Source organism: Micropterus salmoides, unplaced genomic scaffold, assembly GCF_014851395.1.
Source record: "Micropterus salmoides isolate LMB-PRFRI ecotype aquatic unplaced genomic scaffold, ASM1485139v1 Ms_hic_scaffold_11, whole genome shotgun sequence".
Classification (NCBI taxonomy): Eukaryota; Metazoa; Chordata; class Actinopteri; order Centrarchiformes; family Centrarchidae; genus Micropterus; species Micropterus salmoides.
The window spans coordinates 21,770,084-21,786,819 of NW_024040152.1; the positions used below are offsets into that span (position 1 = coordinate 21,770,084).

Here is a 16,736-nt window from a genome sequence, read left to right on the forward strand (position 1 = left end):
AGTAGTTAGATTTTATCGTTAAAAACTGACCTGAACAAATAGAAAGTATAACAATAGGTAGATCTGATAAAAGACTATTTATGTATATACTTACATTTCAAAAATACAAAGGTATCAAAACTAAAAAGAAATTTGGCTCCAAACGAGCCCACTGAACAGCAGTGCTGCACATATAGGCCTACAGTGGGATAGCAGAACTGCCCTTTGCATGTATGCCAAGCTGTGTGTGAGTAGGCTACACATTTCAGCTTATGAATGGTGTTTTGTGTTGTAATTGTTTGTTGCACAGTTTAATGCCTTGATGACAGGGGTAGGGGGCTCCCGCTTAAAGCATTGTTGTTCAAGACCAGCCATTTTCACCATCATGATGGATAATAGCTTTCCATCCAGAGCCAAAATTTAGAAATACATGTCTAGTCCTTTCCTTAGGTTCAGGTAGTCAAAGCTAAGCCCAGTGGTGGACAGTAACAAAGTAGTTCTGTACTTAAGTACACAAGGTATTTGTACTGAACTTGAATATTTTCTTTTCATGCCACTTTCTACTACTTCACCACATCTCAAAGGGAAATATTGTAGCTACCTTTTACTTCATCTGACAGCTTCAGTTACTAGTTACTTAAAAAAAGGGCTAACAGGTCTGTGGATGATGCTGTCAACTTGGGTCTGCATTACATCCTGCAACACCTCGACTCTCCAGAGACATATGCTAGGATCCTGTTCATGGACTTCAGCTCGGCGTTCAACACCATCATCCCGGACATCCTCAGCACAAAACTCACCCAGCTCACTGTGCCAGCCTCCACCTGTCAGTGGATCACAGACTTCCTGACTGACAGGAGTCAGGACTTCAGGAGGAGCCCCCCCACTCTGCCCCCCATCACCATACTCAACAGCCCTGTGTCTGCTGTGGAACACTGACACCATCATCAAGAAGGCCCAGCAGAGGATGTACTTCCTGTGTCAGCTCAGGAAGCTCAACCTGCCTAAGCAGCTGCTGATCCAGTTCTACACAGCCATCATCCAGTCTGTTCTCTGCACCTCCATCACTGTCTGGTTTGGATCTGCCACCAAAAAGGACAAGGACAGACTACAACGGACAGTCAGGACTGCAGAAAAAATAATCTGTGCCAACCTGCCCTCCATTCAGGACTTATACATTTCCAGAGTCAGGAAACGGGCAGGAAACATCACTGCAGATCCATCTCACCCCGGACACAACCTGTTCCAGCTCCTCCCCTCTGGTAGGCGCTACAGAGCACTGTACGCCAAAACCAACAGACACAGAAGCAGTTTCTTCCCACAAGCCATCACTCCGATGAACAGCTGATTTCTGACTCACAGTGTCAGGAACAATTCCTGTGCAATAACCCAGTAACTCTGTCTCTAATCAGCCACCTGTTTACTGGTTTCCACTTATTATTTATTTATTCACCATTCTCTATTTCAGTGCTGTTCGTACTATGTTCATACTATGTCATATTGTATACAATGTATACCAATACGCCTACCTCAGGTCATAAGGTCATAAGGTCTTATTTATTTTTTCCAGCATCCTTTGCACTATGCTCCATCACACTGTGTACATGTATGTGTATATGTACCTGTATATCATATCCACCTTCAACATGTACATAATGAGAATAATAGTTTACTCTTGCATCCTTTGCACTCTGATCACTGCACTATTTGTCAATATGGCTATATTGTTTTGTTCATAGTGTGTATATTAGTGTTATCTATTCTGTAGTTTGTGTCTGATTTTATTTTATTATTGTGTTATGAGTCAAATTCCTCGTATGTGCACACATACCTGGCAATAAAACTGATTCTGATTCTGATTCTGATTCTGAACTGCATCAGTCAGGCTAATTGACAGAAATTAAATTGGCAAATGTTTTGGTATTATTCATTTTTCATGTAAAAACATTTCATGGTTCTAGCTTCACAAACATGAAGATTTGCTGCTTTTATTTGATTATTTTAATGTATTTTTAATCATTTCTAAATTTTCAAGGTTATAGCCTACTTACATACTTTTACTTAACTTTTTCAATGCAGTAGGCCTACTTGCAGAGTATTTACTACAGTATATGATGATGTTCCAAACAAATTTTAGTCAGTAATCATTTTATTTACAGAAAATCTCTCTTCTGTAGTTAGGTAGGCCTATCAGAAAAAGAAATCATGTTAGATTTAAACACATATTACACCATGAGAGTAATCTGATGACTTGACTACATGACTACATTTCGCAGTGTAACCTGATAACTAGAGAGTAATCGCATTTCTGTATTTCGCACAGACTAACGTGATAACTATAGAGTAATCTGATTACTGTGTTTCACACATAATAATCCGATAACTAGAGGGTAATCTGATTACTATGTTTCGCAGTGTAACCTGATAACTAGAGAGTAATCGCATTTCTGTATTTCGCACACACTAACTTGATAACTATAGAGTAATCTGATTACTGTGTTTCACACATAATAATCCGATAACTAGAGGGTAATCTGATTACTATGTTTCGCAGTGTAACCTGATAACTAGAGAGTAATTGCATTTCTGTATTTCGCACAGACTAACGTGATAACTATAGAGTAATCTGATTACTGTGTTTCACACATAGTAATCCGATAACTAGAGAGTAATCTGATTACTAGTTTCACACAGATTAACCTGATAACTAGAAGGTAATCTGATTACTACGTTTACAGAGTAATTATAGAGTAATCCGATAACTAGAGAGTAATCCGACAACTATAATCTGATCTATGTGTTTCACAGAGCAACCTGATAACTAGAGAGTAATCTGATTACCGTGTTTCATACAGAGTAACCTGATAACTAGAGAGTAATCTGATTACTGTATTTCACACTGAGATAACCGGATAACTAGAGAGTAATCTGATTACTGTAGTTCACACAGAGTAACCTGATAACTAGAGAGTAATATGATTACCGTGTTTCATACAGAGTAACCTGATAACTAGAGAGTAATCTGATTACTGTATTTCACACTGAGATAACCGGATAACTAGAGAGTAATCTGATTACTGTAGTTCACACAGTGTAACCTGATAACTAGCGAGTAATCTGATTACTGTGGTTCACACAGATTAACCTGATAACTAGAGAGTAATCTGATTACTGTAATTCACACAGTGTAACCTGATAACTAGAGATTATGAGACACAAATCTTCTCCGACACCTTGTTCCAAATGTCTATGACAACAGTGCTGATGCCTGTTGCCACAAGGAAAAACAAATTTGAGATGTTAGTAAAGAAATCCTTGGCCAAAATTTGTTTCTTTGAGGAAAACTGAACTTGAGATGGTTGCAGTTCCCCTCTCAGCCGCAGTACAGTCCTCCAGCCACAGAGGGCGCTGCTCTGTCGGCTACTGTGTCACTGGGTCCTCTCTGCTTCCGCTGGTTGAAAGGACTTGTGTGGCAGATTCGACAGAAATTTCTACGTACTTAATGTGAAATTAGGCTCTAAATCCAAATTTAGGGATTGTATTTAGTCGTGTGATGCCTCAGCTTTCTCGGTAAATTAGTGTTCTTTTGTTGTTTAGACGCTGGAGACATGGACGCACAAAAAGCAGGTAAAGATTTTGGCTAGCTTCAACTCGAATATGTTTGTCGGGTCTTCATGTTAGTTTGGGCCAAATCAAAATAAACTAACGTGTTGTCTTTAAAACGTGTGTCTGCACTGATTGTTCTTTAATTTTTTTATTCATGCTGTAGACATTATTTACAGACTTTTCGTTTTGCAAGATAGGTGCAAGGAGTCTACATGGAGTTTGACGTATTTGCCACTGAATGCACAAAGTAACGTCAGCCGTCAAGTTCAATGATGATGTGGCTCTGACTGATAGATTCTAATGAAAGTGTTGAGACAGCACCAGATTTTGTAGAGAAAGACAGATTATCGGCCTTAAAACGGAAATACATCGACAAACACTCAAAATTAACTCTAGCTCATATTTTCATAGGTTCTTTATGATGGTGGCCAATTTCACACAAAAAAATCTGACAAATTCAATATAACTAGATGAACTGAATTGCAATATGTTATTAATTATAATCCATATAAGTGAAATACATAAAACCTATAAAATGTTCATATTCAATATCTAACTAGAAAAAGAACTGGATTTGATGGTGAATAATACTATTATTTGATGAGTCCAAACAGCCTGTTCTTTTAAAGGTGGATTGCGAAACAATAGAAACCAAATGACTGGTTAACACAGAAGGAATTCAAATAATCTTTTTATTATCAACTTCTGCAGCAAAAACATGCTATCATCACTGAACAGCATTTAATATAGTACTGTAGACTGTGTCTGATTTTATTATTGCATGAGTAAGCACATCATGAGCAATGTACAGTCCTGAGTCAAATTCCTCATGTGTACTCATACCTGGCAAATAAAGCTCATTCTGATTCTGATATAAGCAACAACATGTGGCACACAACTTCCTTCCTTCCTTTGACACCTAACTCAAGTTGTATGTATTATATAGAAATTAAAAAGAAGAAAAAGGAATAAATGTCACCAATTTCAACATTTACATCTACTCAAACAAACACACTAAAGATGACATAATACAAAATGGTCTAAGTAAAGAGTTTTCATTCATTTGTCTGTTTGGCACTTTAGATTAAAACATTTCTGTCATGCCAAAAGTTGCTCCATTGAATCTCTTTGTTTACCTCTCTCTGCCTCTTGATCTTTCACCTTTCTCCTCCCTGTTTCTCCAGCTGGTTCTGTGTTTATGTGTCGGCTGTGCAACCTCTTCTCTCCAAGTCGCTCTAAGCTGCTGGCCCATTGCTCCCAGCTGCACCCCCAGCAGGTGCCTCCCGATGAAATCATCATTGCACTGCAGCCCCTTGTAGGAGAGCCTGAGGAGACGCCGGCAGGTCAGATTAGCATGTCATTGCCAGTATTACAATCACAGGATCGTGTAAAAAAAAACCAACTATTCTATTTCATGATCATTATAACTTCATTCATTTATTCAGAGATGAACTAGACCTGATTCTCAGTCCATAAACGTTAATATAGTACTGTATTGGACTCAAACCCCTATCAAATTCATTGTACAAGGTTATTTACCAGATAATTAAAGAGCTTTTCTGTTTTTCATTGTATTTGAGGTATAATGATGGAGATGAAAGCTACAGTATACCAGTCTTTAGCTGCACAGAAAATAATTGTTTGTGGGATAAGCTTATTATTCAATTTTGTCTTTTGTTAATAAAAATAAAACGGTAAAAAAACACAATGTTGTCTTCTTATCTGTTCTGCTGTCTTGTTGGCCCACAGAGAGCCCATTGAAGCGAAAACGAGGACGACCGAAAGGCTCTAAGAAGAAGATATGCACGGATTTGACACAGGGCAAGGATGACTCCACCCATTCTCCAGAGGATAATGTTCAAAGAGAAGAAGAAGGAAATAAGGAGAAGGGAGACAGACAATGTAGCATAATAGAAGGTAGTACTGTGGCCAATTATGTGTGTCCCATAATTCTTTCTTTTTCATTCATAAGACATTATAAGTCCCTTTTGCATGAGAGAAGATGCCTGTTTTAGAGTTTATAAACAAATTTAAAGTTCACATATAAAAACTCAATAAACCCTACAAACATTTTGAGTACTGCTAAGTATTACCTGTCCACAGTCCACTTGACATCAATGAGATTCCTCACACAGTTTTGGAAAATGGCTTTTGCCTGGTTGGTAACTAACTTTTCTTAACAGTCACTAAATTGTGATGTAGACATTTAAGTCAACTACATTTGTTTTTGTTAGTGATTTCTGTAAACTGGCTCTTTTTTGGTTTTCTTCTGCTAGGCGAAAGCCACGACGAGAAACTGGGGCTGGAATGTAGGAACTGTCATCGCTCGTTCCGCAACAGACGACAGATCCTCAAACACATCTGCCTGAGAGAAGAGGAAGAGGAGGAGGACGAAGAGCAGAATGGTGAGGAGTGAAATGAACCTGCAAAAGGAAACATTAATATGCGCCAAAGAGGTATACAAAGAACAGAAGTTTGGGCGGCTTGAGCGAGCCTGGGAATTATCCATACGCCTGTGTTAACTACCAGATGTTGGTGGGAAAGTGGAAGAATATCATTGACATATATTTATTGTACATGGCAATTCAAGGGATTCTTATTAATAGACTCATTTTCAGGGAGCATCTGTGGTGGAACAGGAGTTGAAGGTTATGGGAGTTTGGATCCTGCGGCAGCAAATCCAAACAAGATGCAACAAAACTCGGCAAGACCGGGACCCGTGAGAGAAAAGGGTAAGTTTAAGATCAGGGCGTGGTTTCTTCAAATTAAATCTTACCAGGAGAGACACCTGATTGCAGCTTTGAAAATCGCTCCTGAATGTGATCTGTGAAAGCAAAGTTTGGGGTGAATTGGACTGTATATTATATAAAAACAGTAAAGAAATTCTACTGAGAGTGAGTCAGCTAATGTGTTAGTGGTGTGCCCTAACTATTCTGTTGGAACTATTTAAAATATATCTACAGGTATTTTACCTGCATAAATTCTCAGTTTTACTCTGCCTCATAAGAGTGGGGTTCAGGTTTGGTTTTATGATTCTAGCAGTCTGACCGTTTCTTGTTCTCTGCGTGAAGATGTTGGCAGCTTAAGACACCTGAGAACTAACCGAAGCCGCATCTCCAAAGAAGGAGGCCAAGCAACAGGAAACAAAAAGTCAGTCATCAGTGTTGTTCTGACAGAAGATGAAACCTTTCCAGGTTAGTTGTAAAGACTTTGTTTTTGTGCTAGTTTTTACATTCTGGCTAACAGCTGACTTGTCTGTTTATGAAAACATACTGTATTTATAAGATGTTACCTTTAATTCAACAGGTGTTTCTAAAATGGTTCCAGTAGAGGACCATTCAGCAGAAACAGAGTCCACGGCCATCCAGGCTCAACCTCAGGTAAGCACAGGAACACACAGGGACAACAATGAAAAACTAGAATCACAACTACATCTCTTTTTAGAGACCAGTGTCCCAGTTACTCAGGATAGTGCACATTTTTGTGAGCAGTTCATATAGCCACTACAGTATTTTATACCAAAAACATAATCTCTATAAATACTTCCGACAGTCTTTTGCTGGTGACCGCTGTATTAATTACACAAGGATGTTGGATCAGATGCAAAAAAGATTTACTTTTTAAAATATGCATTGGTTTAGCATTTTAGGGTTTCAACTGCATTTCAAATATGATAATTCTGTGATAAAATGTTGCAGTGTGTGTTTTCTTGTCTTTTAAAAAAAACATTATTTGATTTGAATTGATCTGTGAATTCCAATACAATATGGGTTTATTTATTCAATTTCTCTGGGCTGTCAGCAGTCTGCAGTCTTGCAGAGTCAATCACAAGACCTTGTAAGTGAAGCCAGCGAAGGTAACCCTAAAACCGACCAGGAGCCAAGGTAATATAATCAATATATCACATATCAACACATCTCTGCTATAATTCTTTGAATGTAAAAAAATAACTGATGGTCATGGTAACTAATGGTCAGTGAGCTTCATATAGAAAATCTCACAGTGAGAGTTGATTTAACAACATGTATGCATACATTTCTTTGTAAAGCCCTTTTTTAAGTTTCTGCTGTCAGCAGTCTGATCCCTTTGTTTTCTATTCCTAGTTCGGACCCGGCCTCCACAACATCAACAACAACAACAACAACAGCAGCAGCAAGCAGAGGCTTCCAGGAATATTCTATCAAGCAAGATGCTATCAAGTACTGTATGAATATTTCACTAAATGTAAAAAATTGGCTCTATTTTATAGATGATTTGGCTGAATGCTCATGTGTAAACTACAAGCCACACACTACTGTAATTAAATAAAATAAAATAAACTATGTGCCGCTAAGAATGTCCCGCTGCTTTTCCTATTTTTTGAGGTGTTAAAAGTTCTTTAGTTGAATTGCTTATTGGTGTTGTTGATTTCTGTGCAGCCTAGAGCCAGTTGAAGAAGTTCATGTATTTTTATTAGCAAGATCAACAAGAATCTCCACTGCAACAATAGCAGCTACAATGACATTGGTCAACTGGTGTAATGTAATATTGTCACTCTCTGTCTCCCAGTTTACTTCAGAGCCAGTTGAAGATCTTTGCCTGCGAGTTCTGTAATAAGATCTTTAAATTCAGACACTCGCTGATTGCCCACCTCAGGACACACACACAGGAGAAACCGTTCCAGTGTCCCCACTGTGACTACGCATCAGCCATCAAAGGTAAATCAAGGCTTAGCGGCACACAGGAGAAACTGTCTTCAAGTCCACACAGAAGCTTCCGCTAGATTCTTAGACAGTGAGACAGAATCAAATTGTTGTAGGGGGCTGTAGAGACATTACTATGTCTTCACTTCTCCTTCAAATATATAATCAAGTACCTTTGCAATTCCTGCTAATGACTACTATAATCAGTAAGACTGGATAGTCTTGCAAGTCTTTAATGCTTCCTAGTAGGAAATGTGGAAATATCAATAGTTACAAACATGAAATTACTGGAAACATATAAAAAGATAGCAGGCAGATTTGTAATTCCTGTAAAAGCTGCATATTTACTGACCTACTTACTTGGTTTTTCCTTCAAAGCCAACCTGAATGTTCACCTGAGGAAGCACACAGGAGAGAAGTTCAGCTGCCAGCACTGTCCTTTCAACTGCCTCAGCCCAGGGCACCTCAAGGTGTTGGGTTTACTCTTATTGATGTTATTAGCAATACTGTTATATCCTTGGTATAATTACTATTAACATGCAAGCTCCAATATACAATGTGGACTCCCTTTATCAGGGTTAGGTTGTTTTTTTAATTTGTGTTACCACTTATCTTCAATACAGAATACATGTGATTTTATGAATGTGATTTTGTGTTTTTGGATGTAGACGTATTTTTGTTTGTTGTTCACTTTTGATGTTTGATTCTGATGCTGGTTTCCACATCCAGATACATTTTCCGGGTTTTTCTGTGTTCCTGGTAATGCAGGTCCACACAGAGCGAGTTCATCTGAAGGTGAAGCAGCACTGCAGCTTTTGTGAGAAGAAATACTCAGATGTAAAGAATTTGCTGAAACACATGGAGAAACGGCATAACTTGAAGGACACTGCTGTCCAGCAGAGTTACCAGCAACTCAGGTTTGAACTACATAGCGTCCAATTATGTTACCTTGCCATCTAGGTGTTTATCCCTGACAACCACCCGACACATCTGCCCTTCAAATCTGTTTATGTTTTCTAGGTTAAAGACTCGTCAGGGCCTCAGACAGCTCCTCTACCACTGCCCCACCTGTAACCGCCGCTTTAAGAACCAGCTCGAGCGGGAGCGCCACCTGTTGGTCCATGGGCCCCAGCGTCCCTTCGCTTGCCTCCTCTGTGACCATGCAGCAACCAAGCTGGCCGCTCTCGCTGCTCACATCAGGAAGCACCTCTTCATGTACTTGTGCTGCGTGTGTGACGGGAAGTTTGTCAGCTCCCAGAGACTGAAGAGTCACCTGATAGAGTCTCACCCTGAGCTGGACCAGCAGCAGGCCTTCACCGACTGCATCAACAACAGCTACTATCTGATGCAGCCTGGAGGAGGCATGAGGGGGGACGAGGAGAGGGAAGATGCAAAGAATGGGACGAAGGAAGAGCACACGATAGATAAGGAGGGCGAAGATGAGAGGACGAGAGAAATGAAGAGGAGAGGAAATGATGTAGGGGAAGGGGAGCAGCTAATAGTAGCAGCGAGCAAAGAGAGGGAGCAGGAAAAGGAGGATGGACAAGCAAATTATCTTGGTGAAAGTACAGATAAAGGACAGGTGAGAGAGGGAGAGATGGCGAAAGATGGAGAATTAGGAGGCGTGCAAGAACAAGCGATTTCTGTGGCAACCACACCTCCCTCTGACAGACGGGATGAGGCAACAGCTGGGACAAGGTCGCAGGACAACACTGCGGACTCACACACCCCTGCAGACAATACACAGACTCCTTTATCATCAGAGAGCATTCACACCCCTCTCGTGAAGGATAGCACTCAAGAAAACACACACCCAGCTGATGAGAATGCACCTGCATCTTTGCCGTCGGCACCTCCAGGAGAAGAGAGACAAACTCCACAGTCAGAAGAGGTAAATTAATTCCAGGTACTTGAGAGGGACAGTAGTGTCTGATACTGTAGGACTGCAACTATTTTCTCGATTAATCATTTGGCCTATTAAACATCAGAAAATGCCCGTCGCTATTTTCTAGAGCCCGTGCCGATGTCATCAAGTGACCTATTTTGTCCAACCAACAAAAACATTTAATTTAATATAATGTTTTATCAAGGAAAAGCAGCACATTTTCACATTTAAGAAGCTCAGACAAGAAAATGTTTTTTACTTGACTGACTGAATGAATAATCAGTTATCAAAATAAATGCTGATTAATTTTCTGTCAATCGACTAATAGATTAATGGCATAATCAGTTAATCAAATAATTGTTGCGCCTTTAATGTCAGCACTAAATTCTTCAGTGGAAGCCACTAATTAGTTGCCTCTGTGTTCTTTTGCATTACAAGACTTTTATTTTGGCATCAGCAGACAGATACAGTATGTCTAATTAATTGATTATCCACCCAAAGTAACGTTATTCTGTACATATAGAAAGGGCAATGATTTCACTCTAAAGATGATAACTTATTAATGGCATTATTAGTAAATACAAATAACGATAACACATATTGCTCAATGCAGTTGAAACCTCTTTAATGGAAGTCCTGCTAATCATCTTTTAATCTCCTGAGGTGGACTTTCTCCTCCTTAGCTTTGCTCCTGGCGATCTGATTAGTTCTCTGTTTTCTGGTAGGTGTCGGATGTTTCCCACCAGAGTGCGTTCCAGCAGGTGTTCTCATCTCTTCAGAAGACTCGTTTTAATATGGAGTCTTTCCAGCGGCTCAGGAAAATTTACGGAGAGCTGGAATGTCAATACTGTGGTGAGATGACAAAACCCACTTGAGTAGGCTGGTTGTGTTTTGTCCTGTTATTTCATTTATTTATTTTTCCATTTTCCATATTATTATTTATTACTTAGCGTTTCTTCTGTCTTGCTTGAGTGTTAAATCGTGTTTTTTTCCCTTTCTGCTGCACAGGTAAACTGTTCTGGTACAAAGTCCACTATAACGTCCATGTACGCACACACACCAAGGAGCACTCACATTACTGTTCAAAGTGTAGCTACTCGTCCATTACCAAAAGCTCTTTAAAGCGGCACCAGATCCAGAAACACAGCGGCTTGCTGCTGCCTTGTTCAGAAGCCGGCTGCAAATACACCACACCTGACAAATACAAGCTTCAAGCCCATTTGAGGACGCACCAGGAACAGGTAACCAGTCAGTTTGAGTACGTACTCCCTCCTCGACCACCTCAGAGGACAAATATTCCTTTGACCTTGACCTGGGAGAATACTTTGATTAAATGTCAATATATGTTTTTGTCTCGTGTACCTCAATAAAACTTTATATGTGTTTGATCTATATGTTATGCCTTTGTCTTGTGGTTGTTTACAGGGGAAGAGTGTGACTTGTCCTGTCTGCCAGCACATCTGTCCAGAGCACAGACTAAAACACCACATCAAAACAGCTCACCCTGGTAAAGAACACACACACATATAGATTACAACACACATACATTAAAAAACAAATTCAAACCCCACCTAGGACTTAGTGTAAGTATTAACATTTCCCCTGTGTGACAAATTTGACCCCTAGGCTGAAAGTTTTTTCTTATGCTGTAGTTAGAATGTTTATGCTAATTTTATAGTATGACATCCCCTATTTATGACTTGTGTGTCTCATTGTGATGATACTCTGTAGAAGGCAATGTTGTATATTATGGGGAAGCGTGGACTAAGGTAAATTAAGATAATAAATGCATTCTTGCTGCTTTGAACCAGAGTTACCTTATCACACCTGAATGGAATAAATAGCTAGTCACACAGTTAAAGTTCAAGAACATTTCCAAGGTTGCGATGTCATTTTTTGTGTTTGTGGGTTTGTGTTGGGCAGACACACCACCTTTACACCAAGGTAAAGGACTGATGGTGCAGCGCGCAGAGAAGTGCCCCTACTGTGACTCCTACTTCTTGAAGAACAGCAGTGACTTTCAGCGGCACATCTGGGCGCACCAAGGTGTGCTTTTGCTATACTTTTAACACAGACACACACATACATACAGCGAGAGTCTGGTGAAACATCAGCGTTCATGCACAGTATTTCATTGCTTGGTTACTGGTGATCTGAGCTTCCATCTGTCTCTCTTACTCCTGGCTGCCCTTCAGGAGGATGAACTAGACTGAAAACATACTGCAGCTGTTGTTGAAGGAAATGTGCCTGTTGGTCGAGTTACACAAACAAACAAAGTCGTCCACTTTTGCTGCTGGCATTATTTCAAAGATGAAAAATTCTAGAATCTGGCAATGAAGATTGGCAGAAATTACATAATATGAGACATGCTGTTTTAAGGAATGATTTTCTCTTGCAACAATCCCTTCGTCTTTGCAAAACATGTGTAACTTTCATGCTGTTTCTAGTGAGAAATAATAATAATAGTAGACTGCTAAAATCACGGCTATACACGGCTGATGAATACATGGTTGTTGAGCTTTAGTTATTTAATACATAAAGCATGTCCACTTTAGCTATAATATACAATGTCTTGTCTTGAGGAAGTGAATTGTTAGTCCTACTCCTCTTCCCCTCGGCCCCTGCATCAACACTTGTTTACCTTGATGAGCTGTTTACCTTGAAGTTACATCTGTCCTGAGGCTGAGGTAGCTGGCAGACATAAATCCAGCACAGGTGTTGATGAAGGTCTCAGCAAACACAGCCAGCTTACCAAAACTCCCTGCAATGCATATGCTCATTGTGTTTGTCGTCAGGTTTATCTGGCTTTATCCTTGTCACTTAAGATTATCAGTCTAGTTCACTGCTGGCTGCACCCATACAACTAAAAAGCCAGTGTAGTCACAAGGTGACTAAAAACATTCAGACACAAAAACATTATATTATTTTATCAAACTACAGACAATTTTTTATTATTATTATTTTTATTATTTTGAGCAATGATACCTCAAGTATTTTCAATCAACATAGTGCATGTTAATAAGCTGACAAATGAGCCATTCGCCAAACCACTGTAATCCAACACCTCACCAAATACCATATTGTTTCTTCACACTTTTATATCCCTTTATTCCAAAGCAAGTCTTTTTTTTCAGCATTTTGTTGCTGGTTTTTAAGTGTGTGTTTTTACGCGTGTCCATGCGTGCAGGTTTGAAGCCATACGTCTGCAGTGTGTGTGACTATGCAGGCCGCAGCAGGAGTAACTTAAAGACTCATATGAACCGACACAACACAGAGAGGCATCATCTGTGTGATCTGTGTGGTAAAAAGTTCAAATCCAAAGTCACGCTGAAAAGCCACAGACTGAGCCACACAGATGAAGGTGTGTACACTCTTCTCTGTCACTGACAATGTTTTTTGTGCTGCCATTGTTGTCATAGCTAATTTTCCGTTTATTTATTATTGCCCATTTTATAATTTTCTTATGCATGACACAAGTATTCTGCTAGACTATCAGATAATCAGATATTCAAGAGTAATTAATTTGTGTTTGTTCAGGGAAACGGTTTCAATGTTTGGAGTGCGACTTCACCTCGGTCTCTAAACCTTCTTTGCTCAGACACATGGAACAACACGCTGAGTTTAAGGTCAGAATACGCACTCGAGAAGAGGCACACACAGCTTACAGCTTACTATGTACAAAGAAACACCCTTATACTGTATGTATGTGTGAATGGTAAAATATCAATCGGAAGAAATTGTCTAAAGAGCTCTTTCTTTTCATTTGTATGGGAAAAAAGTATTTTATTTATTTTTACATTTTACCAATGCATAATTTAGTCTGACTTGTCGTGGGCATTGTTCAGGATATCAGAAATGAGACTGTAGCTTTAACTCACACTCCCCAGCTATTGTACTGCTACTTTCTTGACTAAAATTAAACAACAAAACAAACAGGTCATAAAGCAAAGCTAAGCAAAGCTCCACCCATGATCAGTCACTGTTTTGATAAAGTGATTGACAAGTTGTTTAGAAAAACTCAATTCATATTTCAAATGCAGTCTTGTCTCTCAGATATTTCATTTACATTAACTTGTGTATGTTTGTGTCTATCTGTGTAGCCTTTTCGCTGCGCTCACTGCCACTACTCCTGTAACATTGCTGGTCCCCTGAAACGACACTACAACATGAAACACCCGGATCAGAAATATCAGAATGCTGGACCTGGACTGCCAAACCCTGATGCTCTGAAACAGCAAGGTCTCATCTCTGTGTTCTTATGCTGTTATGTCTAGATTTTTCATGTTCTTTCAAGTAATATTTTACTACAGTAGGTGATTTGTGCTGTGTAAAGATTTTTGAAGGTTGACATTATGGTGAAAACTCTAGCTTGTAGTGGGACAGAACTTGACAGTCTGTAATAGCAGTATGAACTGATACATTCAGTGTCTATTGTAAAAGTATTGTATAGTTGCTGATGTTGTTGAGCAACATATGGGATTGCCCAACATGTGTTCAGCATAACCTAACATAGCTTTTGTGTGTGCCTGCGTTTAGGTGGTATGAAGTGCCCTGAATGTGAATTTGTTTATGGCACCAAGTGGGAGCTGAACCGCCACCTGAAGAGCAAACACAGCCTGAAAGTGGTCGAAGGCACCTGGGAGGTAAACAGTACACACATACGCAGGCCAGATACAGTGAATAAAGGTGCTGGGTTATTGTTTTAGCTGTCCTAGCAACATGGCTCTAGGGATGGCAATGTCGGTATGTTTGTCTGTCCACCACTTTGGTCTGACTGATGTATCTTGACAACTATTGGAAGGACTCCTGTTAAATTTTGCAAAGGTCCTCAGGGCATAATTGTAATCATGTTGGTGACTCCATGACTTTAACCTCTTGCAACATCAAACAGTGTATGCATTACAAAGTGTAATTTTGTCCAATACTTTATTTTATGACCAACTATTTGCTAAACTATTGATTTCTTTTTAGCCTCAGCTGTACTTTATCATTGTAAGCATTTTAGCATTATGCTCAAGTACAGCCACACAGAGCTGCTAGCATGGCAGTAGTAGGCACTAGTCTTGTTTCTGTCTCAGTCTCTTGCCATTGAAAATTATATTTCTGAATTAGAAACTTAAAAACTGTTGCTGAAATACCACTGGACACTGGAAGCTCGACCAGCATATAATATAAGTTTCAATTGTTTTTATTTTTCAAAGCCAGTGTTTTCAGGAGAGAACACTCTCTCATATGTATACGTTTCCAGGTGGGGGAGACAGTAGAGGCCCAGTATGTGCCTGTGGAGGATGAAGAGCAGCTGACAGAAGCACCAGTAGCAGCCCTGCAAGACAACGGTAACAGTGCTAGACATACAGTAGATGTCTGACTCAGACAAACCAAATGTGGCTATTTCTATTAATGTTTGTTATTAATGTGCCTTAGTATATGTGGTACGTGCCACATCACAATATATATGTCTTTTGTTTTCAGTTAATATCCAGCAGATCACTGAGTTGAGTTCAGAGACTCACGACGCTGTCACCTCCATGGTCGCCATGGCTCCAGGCACTGTTACCGTTGTACAACAGGTAAACCACAACACATCACTCACTCAGGAAATCATGAGTGGTTGAGGCAAAATGTTGACGTGGAGTTGTGGCTGAAGTTGCAGGTGGCCGATGAGCAGGAATTTGGTAACTGCAGCAACCAGCTGATGGTGTTGAACGCAGAGGGGGGTCTAACTGGCAACCAGGTGATGGTGGTGGAGGAGGCACACGGCCTGGAGGCTCTGACAGTCCTCACTCAGGGAGAAAACACCCACCACTACATCGTCTATGTCCAGGAACACACTGTAGAAATCAACTAGCAATGCTAGTGTTGCAACATAAGACTGTTGAGCCATGAGTGTGACGGGATAAGTGAGTATCAGTAGCTCAGTATGAAGTAACATAAAATGTACCAATAAGCAATACAATCAGGATTTAGTGAATGTTTCCCTGTCATCATGAAAAAATTACATTGTTAAGAATTTTTCACTCACTTGGTAATTATGAAAACAATTGCAAACAAGTGCAGTACTGAGTTGTGTGATCATTTAACATTGAATGAATTGAATGTTGTATTTACAAAGTATATTTAAATAAAATCCTTGTCCTGCACTGCTTGATGCACTGTAAGGACGTCATTCAAATCTCCAAGTTGTTAATTTTAGTTCAGTTGTTGCTCAGAATGTTTTGTCATGAGAGTTAAACACTTTTGCTGTCAAACATTTTTTGTTTGGTACAGTTTTCAAATTATAACCCAATTTTGACATGTGCAACAATATATATAAAGTTTAAATAATTGAGTCTAATTCATTACTACTATTTATCATTACATTTCTGTTAACACTGTATAATACTGTACATATCTGAAAACTTTATATTTATATGTATATTTTAATATTTGTATATTTTATTATATTTTTTACTTACCTACTTTCTATTATTTTTATTCCTTAAACCTTGATTTGCAAGTGAGCAATTTGTAACAAAGAATTTCCCCTTGGAGATCAAAAAGTATTTCTGATTCTGACTTGGTTGGGTTTAGGCAACAAAACTAGC

The 16,736-nt window shown here is 39.4% G+C and overlaps 1 protein-coding gene across 3 annotated transcripts; it reads left to right on the plus strand.

Moving 5' to 3' along the window:
* Nucleotides 1–3,420: 3,420 nt before the first annotated feature.
* Nucleotides 3,421–16,324, plus strand: LOC119897857 (zinc finger protein ZFAT-like). Of its 3 annotated transcripts, none has more exons than XM_038711868.1 (24): nucleotides 3,421–3,606; nucleotides 4,770–4,928; nucleotides 5,335–5,502; nucleotides 5,862–5,990; nucleotides 6,204–6,317; nucleotides 6,657–6,779; nucleotides 6,892–6,965; nucleotides 7,387–7,469; nucleotides 7,689–7,784; nucleotides 8,134–8,282; nucleotides 8,646–8,737; nucleotides 9,036–9,184; nucleotides 9,288–10,158; nucleotides 10,878–11,004; nucleotides 11,161–11,393; nucleotides 11,578–11,659; nucleotides 12,076–12,198; nucleotides 13,340–13,513; nucleotides 13,690–13,778; nucleotides 14,253–14,391; nucleotides 14,689–14,795; nucleotides 15,401–15,488; nucleotides 15,625–15,722; nucleotides 15,800–16,324. In XM_038711868.1, the coding sequence occupies exons 1-24, from the start codon at nucleotides 3,588–3,590 to the stop codon at nucleotides 15,998–16,000; spliced, it is 3,687 nt and encodes a 1,228-aa protein (XP_038567796.1). In that variant the 5' UTR covers nucleotides 3,421–3,587; the 3' UTR covers nucleotides 16,001–16,324. The 3 variants fall into 3 exon arrangements, with proteins under 3 accessions (XP_038567796.1, XP_038567798.1, XP_038567797.1); XM_038711870.1 differs by having other exon boundaries at nucleotides 15,806–16,324; XM_038711869.1 differs by having other exon boundaries at nucleotides 7,390–7,469.
* The last annotated feature ends 412 nt before the right edge of the window (nucleotides 16,325–16,736 follow it).